Source organism: Balaenoptera ricei, chromosome 3, assembly GCF_028023285.1.
Source record: "Balaenoptera ricei isolate mBalRic1 chromosome 3, mBalRic1.hap2, whole genome shotgun sequence".
Classification (NCBI taxonomy): domain Eukaryota; kingdom Metazoa; phylum Chordata; class Mammalia; order Artiodactyla; family Balaenopteridae; genus Balaenoptera; species Balaenoptera ricei.
Window position 1 is genome coordinate 126562005 of NC_082641.1, and position 18128 is coordinate 126580132.

General features: G+C 52.1%; 2 protein-coding genes across 10 annotated transcripts in view; one reads left to right on the forward strand and one right to left on the reverse strand.

The window, feature by feature from the left end:
- Positions 1–437: 437 nt before the first annotated feature.
- On the forward strand, positions 438–12674 carry PCYOX1L (prenylcysteine oxidase 1 like). Of its 2 annotated transcripts, XM_059917450.1 has the most exons (6): positions 438–580; positions 4731–4937; positions 6791–6965; positions 8682–8893; positions 11105–11245; positions 11716–12674. In XM_059917450.1, the coding sequence occupies exons 1-6, from the start codon at positions 496–498 to the stop codon at positions 12372–12374; spliced, it is 1479 nt and encodes a 492-aa protein (XP_059773433.1). In that variant the 5' UTR covers positions 438–495; the 3' UTR covers positions 12375–12674. The 2 variants fall into 2 exon arrangements, with proteins under 2 accessions (XP_059773433.1, XP_059773434.1); XM_059917451.1 differs by lacking the exon at positions 4731–4937 and having other exon boundaries at positions 445–580.
- Positions 12675–17025: 4351 nt separating this feature from the next.
- Positions 17026–18128, reverse strand: part of IL17B (interleukin 17B) — a 59269-nt gene continuing 58166 nt past the window's right edge. For all 8 annotated transcript variants that reach the window (XM_059917454.1, XM_059917456.1, XM_059917453.1 and 5 more), the window contains one exon: positions 17026–17321. In XM_059917454.1, the coding sequence (XP_059773437.1) occupies positions 17090–17321 (232 nt within the window). In that variant the 3' untranslated portion in view covers positions 17026–17089. The remainder of the gene's footprint in view (positions 17322–18128) is intronic.

Genomic DNA, 18128 nt, shown 5'->3' on the forward strand with positions numbered 1-18128 from the left:
AGACACTGCCAAGTGATTTCACATCCCTTATCTCACGTGATTGCCACAACCACCTAGAAAGGCAGAGCACGGAAACAAAACGAGACACAGACAAAGCACGCTACAGAGCCACTAACGCTCAGAGGTTGCATTTGAACCGAGATCGTCAAAGCTTCAATTCTTTCTCTGCCGTCAATCCCCCCGGAGCTGGGCCCTGGTCCTGAAGCTGAGCACTCGAAGCGCGCACACCTGCGCCGGAGCAGGACGAGCCAGCCAATGAGGAAACCGCATCCAGGAGGCGGGACGGAGAAGCTGCCAATGACAGAGCCTGCCCCCAGAGAGATGCGGCTAATGAGAGCCTCCTGCCGGAGAGGGAAGGCTGCTTGTCCAATGAGAGGCTGCGACCAGCGAGGCTGGAAGACGGAACAGCCAGTGGGGCGCCGGGGCGGGGCGGGGAGCCCAGCGCCAACCCGCGACTGCCCGAACCCCGGCGTGCTGCCCCAGTCGCTGTCCGCCATGGCCCGCGCTGCCCGGCTCTTCGCCGTGCTGGCCGCCCTCCTCGCCGCCGCCGCTACAGGCGATGCCCGGCCCAGCAAAATCGGTGCGGGAAGGACCGGGTGGGGTGCTGATCTGGGGAGGGCTGCGAGGGAAAAGTGTTGTGAGCCGGGAGCCTCTGGATGGGGGAAGGGGAAGGCAGCTGGGCGAGGGAGGGGTCCTCGGGAGAGGAGCTGGGTGAAGAAGAGCCGAGGCACTGCGACTGGGCGAGGAAGGGGACCGCAGTAGGCAAGGTGCTGATGGGGAGGGAGGCGTGGGCTTGTGTCCAGGGCTACCTGGGGCGGAAAAGAGGCTTGGGGCAGGACTGGTCACCGATCTTACCGGAAGGTCCAGGGACACTGAGCATCTGCCGTGGATCTGGCTCTTTGCCAGGTGCCCCCAGGACAGAGATTCTGGCCTCTCTGGTTGACGTCATTCACACAGGTTTATTGAGGGTTGTCTGTGTAGCAGGCACAGTGCTCCACAGTTCCTGTGTGGAGGAGAAGAGACTACACAATACAAGGAAGTTAGTACTAAGGCTGAGAAAGCACTGTGAATACAGAGGAGGGGCACTTCACCCCAGTCTTTGTGGGCTCTGGGAGGGCTTCCTAGAAGTAACATCTAAGCCAAAACCTCATGGAGGGTAGGAGGCAGTTCTAGGGGAGACAGAACCCATGGTAAGTCCTCTGGGGATAGATTTGCTGAATGACGAAGTGGGGGATTTTTAACAGCAGTCTTCTTACTTATTTGCTTTCTTTTGAAATTTTCAAACATAGACCAAAGTTGAATGAATTGTACAGTGATCACCTGTATACCCAGCACCTAGATTCTGCCGTTAAGAAACTGCTACTATATTTGCTTTATCACATACCTATCACATGTGCATTAATCCATCTTACATTTTAATACATTTCAAAATAAATTGCAGACATCAGGACATTTTGCTAAATACTTCATCATGTATATAATTGACTAGAATTTCATATTTGTTTACACTTTTTTCCTCTTAACATTTGTCATTTTAACTCTACATGAATGAAAGGTTTTCAAGTCCCTCGTATATAAAATTCCTATAGGCAGAGATGCTGGGCTTCTGGTGTGAAGGAGAAGGAGTCCCTAATCCACTAGGCTGCCCTCTGTGCACTCTAGGTGGCAGGGAGGGATGCCCCATGGGAGCACCACAGACTTAACAGGGCCAGTGCAGTGCTAAGGTTTGGATTACCAAACCACAGCTCAGGCCATAAAGGGTTAAGACAGGCTGAAGCGTGCCAGAAATCAGTTTGGGACTGAACATTTAGGGTTTTCAGAGGAAAGAGAATCCTGAGGGTTGGAGTGGCCAGAGAAGGCCTAATGGAGGAGGTGGATTTGGAGCCAGGGTTTGAAGGATGGGGAAGAATTAGGCAGGCAATGTCTTGAGATGCAGGGCCTCCCCCATCTCTTGGGAAAGGGCAGCAGAGCAGGACATTTCCCACTGACCAGTGAAGAAGGGGCAGGGCCTCCTCACAGCTCTACCATTTCTGGCAACGCAGAACTTGCTACCTTCCTCATTCCAGCCAGCCCTACCCACCTCACCCCAGGCATCATCAAGGCAGGATACCTGGCAATGCCATGCTGCCCTGTAGCTTTCCTGATTTTCCTCAGTCCTCTGACAACAGCCTCTGTCTGTCCTTGGTGGTTTGGACTCTACCCACAATGGGAACGAGGAGCTTCCTGTTAAGATGGCTTAACCCTCAGGCTGCTGCATGATCAAATCTGAACACCTCGGTGTGGCACTGCACCCTTTTTCTTTTAATTTATTTATTTTATTTATTTATTTTTGGCTGTGTTGGGTCTTCATTGCTGTGCGCGGGCTTCTCATTGCTGTGGCTTCTCTTGTTGCAGAGCACAGGCTCTAGGCGCGCGGGCTTCAGTAGTCGTGGCACACGGGCTCTAGAGCACAGGCTTAGTAGTTATGGCGCACAGGCTTAGTTGCTCCGCAGCATGTGGGATCTTCCTGGACTAGGGCTCGAACCCGTGTCCCCTGCATTGGCAGGCGTATTCTTAACCACTGCGCCACCAGGGAAGCCCACATTGGACCCTTTAAACTCCCCCATAGTTCCACATGTGACCTGCTCATGCTGTTCTCTCTGCAGAGAATGTGTTTCTGCTCACTGGCAAAGCCTATTGTCCTCCAGGGTCGTGATCAACGTTGCTTCCCTGTGAAGCCTGGGGCCCACACCCTCAGGCAGAATTCATTGCTTCCTCAGGATTCTCTGGAATCCCGCTGTTGCACTTGGTCACACGTTGTCATTGCTAACAGTGCATGAGTGTGTCCGCCCTCTCCCCGCCTATGCTCAGGGGGACCGCAGCTCTCCCTGTTTGATTCATCCTATGTCCAGCACATCTTACCATAGACCAGAGAGTGGGTGTCAGTTTGTGGGTGTTGAATGAGCTGACTCTCAATGAGGTGAGGTCTTCTGCTTCCCTGTAGTCCTTGGGCAGCTTCCAGGCCTTGTGATAGCAGTTTCTCTGGGGAAAAAAAAAAAAAGGGTAATTTGGGGCTTGGTCGAAAATGGAAGTGGTAGGGAGCACATTGGTTTAAAAGGTTAAGGGCATTCTTGGAAGTGGCTTTGTAAACACTGAGATGAAGGAAGTAGTTTGTTCTTTCAAGATGCAAGAAATAGTGAGCTCTACTGCCTGCCAGGATCTGGGGACACAGGGACCTGCCCTCAGACCTTAACAGATCATTTGAGTATAGTGTGCCATGGACTAGGCCAGGGTAAGGAGAGTGCTGTGGGACTATGCAGGAGGGACACTTGTCTTAGGCGGGTCAGGCAAGCCAGCTAAAAACTACATATAAGGGCCACAGAGGTCAGTGAGGCAAAGGGTGACAGAGCATTTCTGACAAAGGAAGCAGTGAGGGCAAAGGCACAGGCATGAGAGAGCAAAGTCCCATGCTCCACAGCAAAAGAAGTCAAGACAAGAAGGTGGAGTGTTGCAAGGGTGAGTCAGGGAATGGAATAAGTAAATGGAGCCCAGATCATAAAGAACCTTGTATTTTTGCCTTCTTGACAGGAGCCTGTGGTCTTAGGGCCCAACATGGGTCTAGTAAGGACAAATCACACCAGCTTTATCTCATACTCTTTTTGAGTAGGTTATAAGACTGTCAGATGAGAGGAAAGCTGTGTCTTAGATATGTGGTGGGCAAAAATTGTGGGTAGCATGGCCATCCATTTCAGTAGTTTCATAGCTGCTTTACTGTCCTCTCAGTGCTATGTAATGATTACTATCTGTTTGGTCAGCGGTTCCTAGCAGCACCTCAGAGCCCTGTCCAATGAAACACTTTTCTCAGTGACTTGGATGAGACTATTGATGGTATATGAACCAAGTTTGCAACTAACAGGAAGGCAGGAGGCGTAGTAAAGACAGTGGGTAAGACCCAAAAAGACGTCAACGAGCTGAAACTTCATAACAAGAGTTCAAAGCAGAATAGATGTCCTATACGGTGATGAGCGACCCATCACAGGGTGAATTCCAGGCTCGGCAAACACAGATGTGGAAATGACTTATGTGTCAGTTGGGAGGTTGCAATAGACCAAGGGTTGGCTGACTTCTTCGGTAAAGGGCCAGAGAGTAAATATTTTAGGCTGTGCTTACAGTCTCTGTTCCAACTATACTCAACTCTGCCTGGCATGAAAGAGCCATAGCCAATAAGCTAAAGAAAGGGCGAGGCTGCATTCCAATAAAACTTCAGCTTGCAAAAACAGGCATCTGCCTAGATTTGGCCCTAGGGCTGTAGTTTGACAACCCCTGGATTAAGGAGTGGATTCCAAATACAAATCTAACCTAATGTTCCTGTCGGTGACCAGGTTTTCACCAATTCGCAGTGAAATAAAACTAGGGACAATGTAAAGAGTCTGTATAAAACTAAACTTATACTTTTAAAATAAGCATCCTGAATTTTGAGATTCTTTCCTGTTCCTTTGCTGCTAACTTGTCTTTTTCTTTATAAAATAAGGGTTATAGTAGGTGGCAGTGTTCAGGTTGACCTTTGCTGTTTATTAATAGCTTTACTAAGAACGAGTCTGCAGATTTCCTTTTTGAGATGTTAAAAGCCTATGAGATGCAAATACCTGGGAACCACCGGCCCAGGAGGCTGAGAAGGCGTGACCCGCAGTCTCACGCCCATGCTCTGTCTCTCCCCACGCCTGCCTCCCTGCTCCCGGGCCTGCTGACAGCCGTGGTTGGAGCCGGAATCGGGGGCTCTGCCGTGGCCCATTTCCTCCAACAGCACTTCGGCCCCCGGGTGCAGATCGACGTGTTTGAGAAGGGGACCGTGGGCGGCCGCCTGGCCACCATCTCGGTCAACAAGCAGCACTACGAGAGTGGCGCCGCCTCCTTCCACTCCCTGAGCCTCCACATGCAGGGCTTCGTCAAGCAGCTGGGTGAGTGCACCATCCTGGGGCTGGCGGCAGCCATCGGGCCCTTCCCAGATTACCCTGATGGTCAAGTCCGGAAGGTCATATAGCCCAATCTCCTCGTTTTACAGATGGAGCAGCTGAGACCAGAGAGGGGAAGGAACTTGCCTGAGGTTACACAGTGAGTTAGTTGCAGAGCCGGGATTAGAACTCAGGTTTGACCTCCCCCCCAGGCCAGTTTCTTTCCCTTTCAATTTGCTGCTTCTCAATAATCATAATCATAATGGCTTCCACATGGTGTGTGCTTGCCAAGTACCTGGCATCCTTCTAGGTGATACATAAGCATTACCTCCAATCCTCCCTACCAGCCTGCAAGATGGGTGTTGTATCTCCTCCCAAGGAAACTGAGGCTCAGAAAGCATATACACCTCGGCTAAGTCCCTGCAGCTAATAAGTGAGAGAACTGAGATTCAGCCCCAGCAGCATCTATCAAAACCACAAATATGGGGCTTCCCTGGTGGCGCAGTGGTTAAGAGTCCACCTGCCAATGCAGGGGACATGGGTTCGATCCCTGGTCCGGGAAGATCCCACATGCCGCGGAGCAGCTAAGCCCGTGCGCCACAACTACTGAGCCTGCGCGCTAGAGCCCACGAGCCACAACTACTGAAGCCCGCGCGCCTAGAGCCCATGCTCCGCCACAAGAGAAGCCACCGCAATGAGAAGCCCGCACACCGCAACGAAGAATAGCCTCTACTCGCTGCAACTAGAGAAAAGCCCACGCGCCGCAACTAGAGAAGGCCCAAGCACAGTAACAAAGACCCAACTCAGCCAAAAATTAATTAATTAATTAGTTAAGTTTAAAAAAAAACCAAATACATGTACGGTTGGATGCAGAAATTCCATTTCTCAGAAGTGATCCTGTAGGTGTACCCGCAGATGTTCAGAGTGGCAGGCACACAAGGTTGTTCATTACAGCATTGTAATAGCAAAAAGTTGAAAATATCCCACCTGCCCACCCACTGGGATCTGAGATTAAACAAAGTATTGTTTAAGTACACAGCCGACTGCTCAGCAGCCAGAGTGAGGAAGTCCTGTAGGCCCAGGTAGAGAACAGTCTCCAAGACACATATGTCAATAAGGTGCAGACCAGTGTATATAGTATGTGGGGTGAGGGGAGGGATAACTCAGAGATATGTACACGTTTATAAGTGTTTGCACAAAATATCTCTAGAAGGATGCTGAAGGAATATACTTACTGGTTGCCTCTGGGTAGGGGAAATTCGTGGCTTTGGGACAGGAATAGGAGGGAAAGAAATAAAAACCCTTGACTTAAGGCAGGTCCTATAATCACTCAGCCTCACTTTCCACATCTTTACCTGGGGGTGCTAACACCTGTTCTGCCTCTCCCGAGGCTGTGAGAAGATGAAGTGAGATACGAAGACCCAGTGCTCTGTAAGTTGTAGAGTGCAGGCAGTTGCCAGGAGCTGTGATTCCTTCCATGTGGTCTTGGTGCCCAGGGCTGCCATCTCAGAGCAGGCCCTGTTGGCTGTCAGCCCCTGGACGGTCCAGGATGATGTCTGAATTTCCCTCACTCGTGGCTGAGTGGACCCCTGTTGGGAAAAAATGTAAAATGGTACATTAGTTTAATTTTAATTTGTTTGTTGACTAGCCAGGCCAGACATCTCCCCAGTGTATTGTATACTGTTCTTAAACAAGCAGCACAGATGCACAAACCATAGTGTTCATATTCCCTTTAATGGAGCCGATCCACGTGCATCCTTCAGGACGGCCCCTGAATTTAAGCTTCAGGCATTGCTAGGTTCCCCCGGGGCGGGGGTTCCTCCGAAGGGGACCTGAGGGCCTCCTCCTTGTCTCCTCAGGGCTGCGGCACCGGCGCGAAGTGGGAGGGAGGAGCGCCATCTTCAACGGAGAGGACTTTGTGCTGGAGGAGACTGACTGGTACCTGCTGAACCTCTTCCGCCTCTGGTGGCACTACGGCATCAGCTTCCTGAGACTGCAGATGTGGGTGGAGGAGGTCATGGAGAAGTTCATGAGGTAGGGCTGGGTGGAGCGTGGGGAGGGCATTCTAGAAGGAGAGAGGAAGAGAGGTGCCGGAGGAACCAACGTGACTGTACACTGTCCAAAAGGAAAAGGTACTTGCTGGGTGTGAGAATCCGCCCAGGCTCCGAGCACGCCCGGCGTCGGCAAGGTGCTTGCTTAGCGCAGCGGTAGTTGGTCTCTCGCGTTGTCACACTGGCATCCTCTTTCCCTCAGCTAAACTGGTAAATAAAAGCATGGGTTGCAAACTCAGCCACCTTCAAGGGCCCACCTGGGGTATGAATAAGTGAAGCAGTTGGGTGGAAGGGAAGGCTAAGGAGTGAGGGGCCCTGAAGAGCCAGGCCCCCCTCTGAAGGGGCGGCCGCTCTCTGCTCGAGCTACTGGTGGCCATGGGGGAATGCCATCTTCCAGTGTTTCAGAAGAAGCTGGAAATCCAGTTATATGTGAAATCTCCCAGTTTTTCAGTGCGCACAACCAATTCATCTTATAAGGCAAATGAAACATACCTGTCAGCCACAAGCAGCCTGTGGGCCACCATTTACAAACTCTTCTGTCCCCCAGTCCCACCATGAACAAACAGCTTTCTTTACCACCTGTCTCCTCCTTGGTTCCTGGACCCCTCCCCATCAACTCCAAATAACGAGGACAAGTGGTCTGTTGTCACCCTGTCCATCTCTCGTAATCCACTCACTCACCAGGATGGTACCCAGCTCTCCTCTCTCCTTCCTGAAGGTTCTCCCTGTTTCCTGGCCCAGATGCAGAGGCTGCAGCATCAGACACTCAGTCGTGGCCTCTAGACCTCCTTCCTGGTTTCTGGCACTTCTCTGCTCTTCCCACTCCTGTGACTATGCTTTTCATGGCACTTCTTCCTTATGTTCTCCGGGTGTCCCCAAAGTCATGTCTTCACTCCTCTTTCCTCTTTCTTATATTTTTCTCCCTTGTCAATTTCATCTAAACACCCAGGGCCAAGTTCTCCCTTTTGTGGGAGACAGCCTCTACCTGTCAGCCCCCAGTTTCCCCTTAAGTTCCAGACCCACTAACTAATCAGTTTCTAACTGCTTTGTGGACACCCCCATCTGGGTGTCATGTCCGTAACCAAACTCAACACGTTTACAGAGCAGCCCAAGCAGAGGCAACTTTTCAAAGGCCAGCCGTCCGAAAGTCCATCAGCAGATGGTTCCAGGCAAATGCCAGCCCCTGAGATTGGGGGAGTTGTGGGAGAACAAGCCATTATCGAGGGGGTGAGTGGGAGGCCTGCTGGACCGAGCCAGACAACTTTGACATAAGGCAGTTGCCATCAGGTCCGATGCGGTCCTAGAAGCCACTTCGGGCAGAGCCAAAGTTGCTGGAGAGGGGATATGTCCATGGGGGCGGGCATAGCCCACTGCTTGGCAGTCCCAGCTGAGTGAGAAGAGGACTGTGACCTCAGGCAGGGAGTGGCTTGAGAGGTGACATGTTTGTCATTCAGCAGAGCCACGATGTGAAGCCAGGTCTGGTGGGATTCCAGAGTATTTGCCCTTCCCTCTGGGCTGTCCCTCTAAGTGAGACAGGCAGACCACAACCAGCGAATAGGCCAAAGGTACCATAACCAGCCTCCTCTCCCACCCACTGCATGGAGCGGAGGGGGCAGGTCCCTGCTGGGCCAGACCCAGCAGCAGGCAGTCAGCTGAAAGGCCTTCCTGCACAATGGCTCTGGCTCCACTTGTCTCCCAGGATCTATAAGTACCAGGCTCACGGTTATGCCTTCTCCGGTGTGGAGGAACTGCTGTACTCGCTGGGGGAATCCGCCTTTGTCAACATGACCCAGCGCTCCGTGGCCGAGTCCCTGCTCCAGGTGGGCGTCACACAGCGCTTTATCGATGATGTCGTCTCCGCTGTCCTGCGGGCCAGCTACGGCCAGTCAGCAGCGATGCCCGCCTTTGCCGGTAAGCCTCCAGCCCTCGGCCTGCCCACCTGCCCTTCCCTGGCCCTCCCTGTGATAACCTCACATTTACCTGGCTCAGTACAGTTGCCTAACCAACACTGCCGCCTCTGATTCTGGCATCTATCCTCCAAGCTGTCAGGAGATGGTATTCATCCCACTTCACAGACGGTGAAAGGGAGGCTCAGCTCTCAGGTCCTGTGTGTTTCTACCACTCCTGTTTGGATCGGTTTCAGGAGCTGTCCCATTGAGGCCTCTGGGCCCCTGGGTATTTATCTGTTAGAGCACCGCATCTTCCCAGCTTATTACTGGGGCAGGTGGGCACATGTACCACCCACCATCCTCCAGCACAGGCCACAAATCTGCCCGAGAGTCGTCAGGGCATGTCTTCCCTAAGGCATGATGACCATTCTGGGCCTTGAAAGATGCTGTAGGATTTTGCTGGGGTGGTGGAGGGGCAGAGAGGGGCATTCGAGGTTGAGGAGCTACATGGGCACTCACTGGCCTGCTTGGCTGTGTCCTTCTCCTCTCCCCCTCCTAACATGGAAGGCCCAGGCTCGGTCCTTTGTCCTCTTCTGCTCTCAACTACTTAGCCTCCCTTGGTGAGTTCAGCCAGTCTCAAGGCTTTAAATTCCACCCACCTGACTCCCAAATATGACCTCCAGCCCAGACCTCTCTCCGAAAATGCAGGCTCATGTGTCAGCTGCCACCCTTGTGTCTACACTGGAAGGGCTAATGGGCGTCTCAGACTCAGCACGTCCAAACCTGAGCCTCTGATCTTTCCCCTCGAGCCTGCCCCTCCCAGCGTCTGCCCAGCTTGGCTGGTAATTACTTCTTTCCATTGCTCCAGCCAAAACCTTGAATCATTTCTTTCTCTCATATCCTTTATGTCATATGTCAGGAAATCCCATCTGCTTTACCTTCCACGTATACCCAGAATCTGACTGCTTCCTACCACTGCCTCGTCCTTGGTCTAAGCCACCAACATCCCTCAGCAGGATTACTGCAACTCTCCTACCATGTCTCCCACCCCCCCGCCCACCCCATGGCCCCCCAAGCTCAATGCATCAGCCAGATGATCCTTTTAAAACAAAAGACAGATCCTGACAGGCCTGCATGTAAAACTGTAATGGCTTCTACTTTCCTTCAAGGAAAACCCAAAGTCCTTCTAGTGGCCTGCAGGGCCCTACATGGTCTAGGCCTCACCACCTCACCGCTCCCTCACCCCAAACTAGCCACTCTGGCCTCCTTGCCATGTCTCCAACGTCCCAGGCGCACTCACACCTTGAGGTTTTTGTGTGGCCATCCCTCTGCGTGGAGCATTCTTCCCTGAGACACAATCATGGTAAACTCTCGCTGTCCCATGTTTTTGTGAAGATGTTGCCTTTTCATTGAAGCTGCCCCTACCCTTCCTGCCCTGCAGGTATCATCTTCCAGCAGACTACTTGATCGACTTATTTGATCTCCTCCCACTAGAAGGCAGGCTTTCCAATGGGAACCTCTGTCTCCTCCGTTTACTGATGTATCCTTACAATAGTGCCGACCATCATAGGCACTCAGCCCATTTTTGCTGAATAAATGAATGAAAAGGTTTATAATTAACAAGCACCTCCCATATGCCCAGGATACTATTCCTCTGGCTCTTGGCACTGCTAGCTCCTTCCCACCCTTCAGGTCCTGCCTAGTTTCACCTCAGCGAGACTACCCTGCTCACTCTGCCAGTATCTTGTATGTATCCTTCAAGATATCACATACCACATAGTTCACCCATTTAAAGTGTAGGATTCAGTGGCTTTCAGTATATTCACAGAGTTGTGCCTCCATCACCACAATCAATTTTAGAACATTTTCACTGCCCCAAAATAAACCCCATACCTATAGCCATCAGTTCCCCAACATCCCCCAGCCTTCCAGCCCTAGGCAACCACGAATCTACTCTGTGTTGCTATGGATTTGCCCATTCTGGGCAGTCTGTATAAACAGAATCATACAATCTGTGGTCTTTTATAGTGGCTCTTGCACTGAGCCTAATGTTTTTACTTCACAACATTGTGAATTTTGTTGCAGTTATTTGTGTGTGTCGTCTCTCCGTGCCCAGGGTTGGGAGGAGTCTTGGCCTGGGAGAGAGGCCCCGGTAGGACGGTGCTGGACTCTCCAGCCCACTGCCCAGTGGTTCTGAGAACCCACTGGCCACCCTCCCTCCCCCTTTGCCCAGGAGCCATGTCACTAGCCGGGGCCCAAGGCAGCCTGTGGTCTGTGGAGGGAGGCAACAAGCTGGTTTGTTCCGGTCTGCTGAAGCTCACCAAGGCCAACGTGATCCACGCCACGGTCACCACTGTGACCCTGCAGCAAACAGGTGAGTAGACAGAGCAGGGGCCATGTCCACTCCATTCCTAAACAGTGAACACTTCCACCTCCTCTGTCCCTAAAGCCCTGGTTTATGACCTGCCGGGGAGTGGTTCCCAGCACTGCCGAGTGACACCAGAGGGCACTGTTGCCCCGATTCAAATGTCAGAGCCAGAAAGCAGAGACTTGCATTAATCTAGTCCCATTCATTTGACCACTGAGGACTCTGAGCCACAGCCTTGCCCGCGTTCCCCCAGCTAGTCAGAGGCAGAGCCAGAGAAAGAGCTCGGGTTTCCTGACTCCAGTCCAGGGCTCGCCCTGCAGCCACACCAGCACGGAAAGACTGGGACCCAGCAGCTGGAAAGCCCAGCTGCACCCACGGAGGGTCTCGTCCCCTCAGTGCAGGGCCCCAGATGGCAGGTAAGTGGGGAGAAGCCGAGAAAGAAGCGGGCTTTTGTGCTCTCTTCCCTCTCCTTCTAGAGGGGAAACCCTTGTACCATGTCAAGTATGAGAATGAGGTGGGCACAGGCTCTGACTACTACGACATAGTGGTCATCGCCACCCCCCTGCACCTGGACAACAGCAGTACCATCACCTTTGAAGGCTTCGACCCGCCCATCGATGTCGTCCAGGGCTCCTTCCAGCCCACCGTCGTCTCCTTGGTCCATGGCTACCTCAACTCTTCCTACTTCGGCTTCCCCGACCCTAAGCTTTTCCCCTTTGCCAGCATCCTCACCACAGACTTCCCCAGCTTCTTCTGCGCCCTGGACAACATGTGTCCCGTCAACGTCTCGGCCAGCTTCCGGCGGAAGCAGCCTCAGGAGGCCGCCGTCTGGCGAGTCCAGTCCCCCCAGCCCCTCCTTCGCTCCCAGCTGAAGACCCTCTTTCGCTCCTACTACTCAGTGCAGACAGCCGAGTGGCAGGCCCACCCCGTCCACGGCCCCCACAGCCCCCTCCCGCGGTTCGTGCTGCACGACCAGCTCTTCCACCTCAACGCCCTGGAGTGGGCGGCCAGCTCTGTGGAGGTGACGGCAGTGGCTGCCAAGAACGTGGCCCTGCTGGCTTTCAACCGCTGGTACCAGGACCTAGACAAGATTGACCAAAAGGATTTGATGCACAAGGTAAAGACTGAACTGTGAGGGCTCCGGGGAGAGCTGGAAACGTCCAGCCCCCGCTCAAGACGGATTCCCCCCCCCGCAGCGGCCAAGATTTTACAAGCCACACTCACCCACAGAGCCCTTCTCTGACCCCTCGTGTGTGGAGCGTCTTTTCTCTCCAGTGTGGGCCCTGGTGACCAACTCTCTGCCTCTCCATCTTAAGGATTTTCACAGTGTTGCTTCTTTTGAAGAGGGGAGAGTAAGAGAGGGGGAAGGACATTCAAGCCAATGTATTCATTTATTTATTTTTTTTAAGAAGAAATAAAAATCCATCTTAAGCTGCTTCTGACTTGGTTTTCTAACTAGGAGACAGTGATAACTATGGGAGGGAATATAAGGCAGAGAACTCTGAATCAAATTTCCTTATTGTTTTCCCCTGCCTACTCCCAACATGTACCTGAGGCAACACCTACAATGAAACATATGTAACCAGATGGTTACAAATAGAGGGAAGATGAGAAAACATAAGACAGGATTAAAGCTCCTATTTACTGTAGGCTTGCTAGATGCAAGGTACCTAGTTAAGAACTTAATAGACACCATCCAAGCCTCTAGACAACACTGCATATTGGAGGAGATGACTGTGGTAGGATACAAGGAAGAAACGGTTACCCCAGCAGAGCTGGCAGTATAGCCCCGAGCTTCCTGGTAACCAGTGGAAAAAAGGGAAACATACCAGGCCAAAGGAAGAGGAAAGCTTTTCCTTGGCACCTGGAAGAAGTGACCATTCTGTCCCTTAAGCAAGAGTTGAGGAGTAATACCGTGGATCTATCTTATAAGAAAACAAATTCCCAGCTGGTAGAGGGCAGTCCTGCCTCACCCCCAAGCATTCATCCCAGAAGAGGATGGGGAGAAAAGAAGGTGCTGAGATGGAGTTCTTCAGAGGTTGGATGCCCAAGTTGCATCCAGACCTGCTAAATCTGGCTCAGGGGAGGGCCCAGATCCCCAGGATGACACAACACTGCCAAATGACATTGACACTGTAAATTCCCAACAGGAACAGCCCCAGCGGGCATCCAGCTAACTTCCCTCTTTTGGTAGAGATGGAGATAAAAAGTCCAAAGTGAGGAAAGAATTTGCCCAAAGTCTCTGGATGAGTTCATAGAATGGAGCTTAAATCTTGAATGTCTCCTTAAAAATTAACTGAATTCAGTATGGGGCAAAATACCCTTCAAGGAGGCAGAGGGCCAAACTGCCTCTGAAGTTGTTTTTACTATGCGGAAGTGATGGTAGTAAAAGAGATGGTGCCTTTGAAGTGCAAGTAGCGTGCACTCATTGGTCATAGGAAATATGAGGCTGACACATCAGTAAGAATGCTTTTGGTTGCAGTAGTAGAAAACCAAATTCAAACTAGCTTAAGCGATAAAAGGGTCTTATTGGTAATCGTAAAACTCCAGGCACAGGGCAGGCATCGAGCACTGTGGAATGCCAGCGTGGCCTTCACTTCTCTCATGGTCAGAGACGGCTGCCAATAGCTCCCAGGGCCAGAGGGTCTTCTCCCACGACCCCTGAAGCAAAGTCTGGGCTCTGGGCCAAATTGGGCCCCTACTGAACCAGTTCCTGTGGCCAAGTGAATGCCACATGCTGATTGGCTTAGGATTCAGCTACTGCAACAGTACCTGGGACACAGGCGATAAGATTAAACTGATTGATTGGCTTAGAACAGTCAAGTCCCACCCCTGGGGTAGAGGTGGTCTCCAAACTCTAAGATCAGAGGGGTGGAAAGGGTGTTGGAGAGAGGTACACTGACAACCAGATTCAGGAGGGGGCTGTGCCCTCCCCTTCCTCCCAGGTCCAATGAAATCAGTATGTAATGACCTCTTACAGTATGTCATGGCCTGTGTTTGAAATAAGGGTGCTATGGGCTGTCATGGTGTAACCGATGATCACTGGTATTGGGCCAGAGGACCAAGGCCAGTACCAGACTTGTCCCTAATAACCACCCGTCCCTCGCATCCCTAAGGATGTGTGCGCAGAAGAGGCAAACCAGGGCAGATACACTTGATCCTCAGCCTGACTGCACTGGAGCTGGCTGGTCCTTCAGAAACTTCCTTTTTCTGGGTAGGCAGGCCCGAACAGCTCAGACCAAAAGCAGGCCAAAATGCCTACGCTGCCTGCTTCCGCAAGCCCAAACCTGAGAGCTGGATCCCACCGCCTCTCTGCCTACAAGGAGAGGCCAGAGATTCCTGAAGGCAGCAGAAGGGAGCATGGGAACCAGCCGGAAGCCTTGGCCCCAGGGCCACCCTAGCCTTCTCAGACCAGGAAAGAAGCCCCCAAGGGCCCACAGCTCTCTGGGAGAAGACAGAGCATTTGCAAAGACAGAGAGAGCCCTATAATCTGCCAAACAAAACAGGAAAAGAGACCACACCACCTCAGTAGTCCCGGGTGCAACACAGTAGACTTTTGACACTTCACCCCTAGACTCCACCCCTAGAGCAGGTGACCCAAGCAAAATTTCAGCACTTTGTGGGGAGGAGGCCTGTGGAGGGTAGAGTTTGAGGTGGGTGAGGAATAGTGAGGGAGAGAGGAATGCCTTGCTCCTGACCCACCTTTGAAGGAGCCACAGGGGAAGCTAAGGGCAGAGCGTGGGCTCCCTCTAGAGGCTTCTGTGCACGCATGCATTCATTCATTCACCAAGCCCTGCACCCCTATTTTGCACCGGGCACTTGCTCGGTGTTGGACATGCAACGCTGAAGGAGTTAAATGAGGCCTCTGTTCTCACGGAGTGGGAGGTTCTCACCAGACAGTGGAAAACATGAAACCCACTTAGAGCAAAGGAGGTTCTGGGGTAGTGTAGACCTGCCTCTCCAAAGGTCCTGAACTCCCCGCTGCTGCCTTTAAACCACGGAACTGGGAAGGGCCAGCTGCCAGCCCAAGCTCACTAGGCCAAGCTCCTAAGTCACAGAATAGTAAAACCAGAAAAGACACTGGAGATCCCTAAGTCCCGCCTGCTCGTTTCACAGATGAGAAAACCGAAGCCCAGAAAGAGGAAAAGGCAACATCCGTATAAAACTAACTGGCATTTGTTGAGCATCTCTGTGTGTCGGATGCTCTGGTAGGAGGAGGACAGCCAGAACCACCCAGATGAGGAGCTTCCCCACCCGATCCCTATGCCCTGGGCACCCGGGGGGCTCCCAAGCCCTTACCCCACAAAAAGGCCTTGGAGGCCATGGGTCCCTTGTGTGCAGCTGAAGTCTTAAGGCCTGGAGAGCAGGCTGCAGGGGCTTCAGAGAAGAGCAACCCCCCAGGGAGGAGAAGCGGCTGCTGAAGGCATCCGCACGCGCTGGCACATGAAGTCTATTTTCCATGTGTCTGGAACCAGGCCGAAGCTTCCTGGGGTAATTTTAACCAGTATCCACTCTAGAACAATACCAAAAAAGGTAAGTTACTTGCCAGCCCAGACAGGCACATACCTAACCACTGCCCTTTCATGAATTAGACCCTGAAAACATTCAGAACTAAAGCCGCTTTAGGCACTGAAGTTAGAGCAGCCAAGCAAAGTATTCCTATGCTGGCTGTTGGCCCTCTTATTGAAATTAACTGTAAAGTGCCAGCTATTCTTACCCTCAGAAAATAGCCTGAGCCCCTCAGCTGTCTTCAGAGAGGGAAGGTATTTTTAGCCCCTAGAACAGCTGACTTAGGATTTGCTGCAGGAGCTAGGAGGGCAGGGGAGGATTGAATTGCAAGGGGCTAATGGGAGAGGGGGTTGGAATTAGCATCCAGGGATCAGGAGCCAGCAGGGGCTTTAGCGCAAGTCAGTCCACGCTGCCTTTTTGATCAGCAAAGGGTCTTGGTATAAGCCAGTAGTTCTCAAAGCGTGGTCCCCATTCCAGCAGCGTCAGCATCACCTGGGAACCACTGCGTTAGAAAGGCGAAGTCTCAGCCCCCGTCTCAAACCTACTGACTCAGAACCGCTGTGCGTGGGGCCCAGCAATCTGTATTTAAACAAGCCCTTTGGGGGATTCCAGTGCTAGCTATGGTTTGAGAACCACTGATACAGCAAACCATCTAACCAGATCCCCTTGTGGATAAGGCTGGATGAAAGAATGATCTGCATTAATGTTCTCAACTCTTGAGTGTTTGTTCAAAGCCAGGAGCCTCCAGCCCAGAAAGATGTACCCACATGAAAATTTAGGTGCTCGCTGGCCCCGGTTAAAAACCCCTGCTCTTTGGCAACCTGGAGGCTCTTCTCTGGATCTAAGTGTGACATGCAAAGAATCTGAGTTGAAAGAGACTATGTACATCATCGACTCTACCCAAAGGAGGAAACTGCTCCAAAGTACTCTTGAGAGGCTTAGCCTTAGCTGGACCCTTCCAGAGACAGGGAGCTCACTGCTTCTAAAGGGACTCTTTGCAATGGCCCTTGACTTAACTGGGGAGAATCAACTCTTGTTCATTCCTAGATAGGTTTATACCAACCAAGCTCCAATAACGTGGCTGAAATATAGGCTTATAAACCCAAATTAAAGAAAGTAACTGTCCTAAATGGTAGACATGAATGCAATATCTTTGTAATAACCCATCTCAGCGCTGGAGAATACTGGGTGATGGAAAAATCCTCCTTCACATTGATCGAAATCTACCTCCCACCCGGTTTGGGCTTCAGAGCCACAAGGAACAAACCCAGTCTTGCTTTCCAAAAGACAGCCTTTACTTTTCATTGCCTTGCTCAGCACAGGAGTGCAGGGAGGGCTGTCTCAGAAGATGCAGGTGCAGCCCACGGCGATGGTCTCCATGACTGCGCGCTGGCGGCAGGGCCCGGTGCGTGGCGGCAGCGGGCAGAGGCGACGACGCACAGGCACCTGGCTGAACACAGGCACGCTCACCATGCTGCGGTCCTCCTGCATGGTGAAGGGGTTCACGCAGCCCAGACATAGGCACCGCGCCTCCGGCAGGTCTGCAGGAATGCGGCTAGGGTCATGGTTGATGCTGCGGGAAGGCAGGAGAGAGAGCACAGGGCAGAAGGAAGGTTGTGGGAAAGACAAAGTGGTGCCCAGCCCCGATGCCCCTGCCTTTCCTAACCCAGGTTTTGATTGCACAGCAAGACCGTGCCGTGCTGGAGGAAAGGCAGTGGGCTTGTGGACCTGCAGCACATCCCCTGGGAGCTTGTTAGAAATGCAGAATCTCTCCCTACCCCAGACCTCCTGAATCAGAACCTGCATACTCAGAAGATCCCCAAGAAAGTCATGGGCACAGTAAAGTAGAAGCCCAGCTTCGGAGGATCTTTATGGACCCTTCCAGTTGCCACATTCCAGGTATGGGAGCCACTAGCAACATGTGGCTGTTTGAGCTTAAAATAATCAAAATTAGCTCCCCAGTCACACTAGCCACATTCCAAGTGCTCAGTAGTCACATGAGGCTAGTGGCTACCATATTGGACTTTACACTGTCACAGAAAACTCTATTGAACATGCTCTTCTAGAGTCTCAGGACATAAGTTGTGCAGCTAAAAATCTTTGGCCTGGGTTCATGGGTGAGGACCCTTCAGGGTCAGTCCTTTTCTTCATTATTTATTCTCCACATATACACATGGCCCCTTCTGTGTGCCCAGGTGGTGTGCTGGGAAGGGGAGCTACAACCAAGTTAAGACACCACTCCTGTCCCCTAGGGGCAGCAGGTCTTGATTCCCAAGCCCAGCTATGTATCCTAACCATGTGGAGATGTAGATAATGCCACTTGCTGGGCCTCATCCCTGGAGATTTTGATTGAATGGGGCATGAGAATCCTTAGATGATT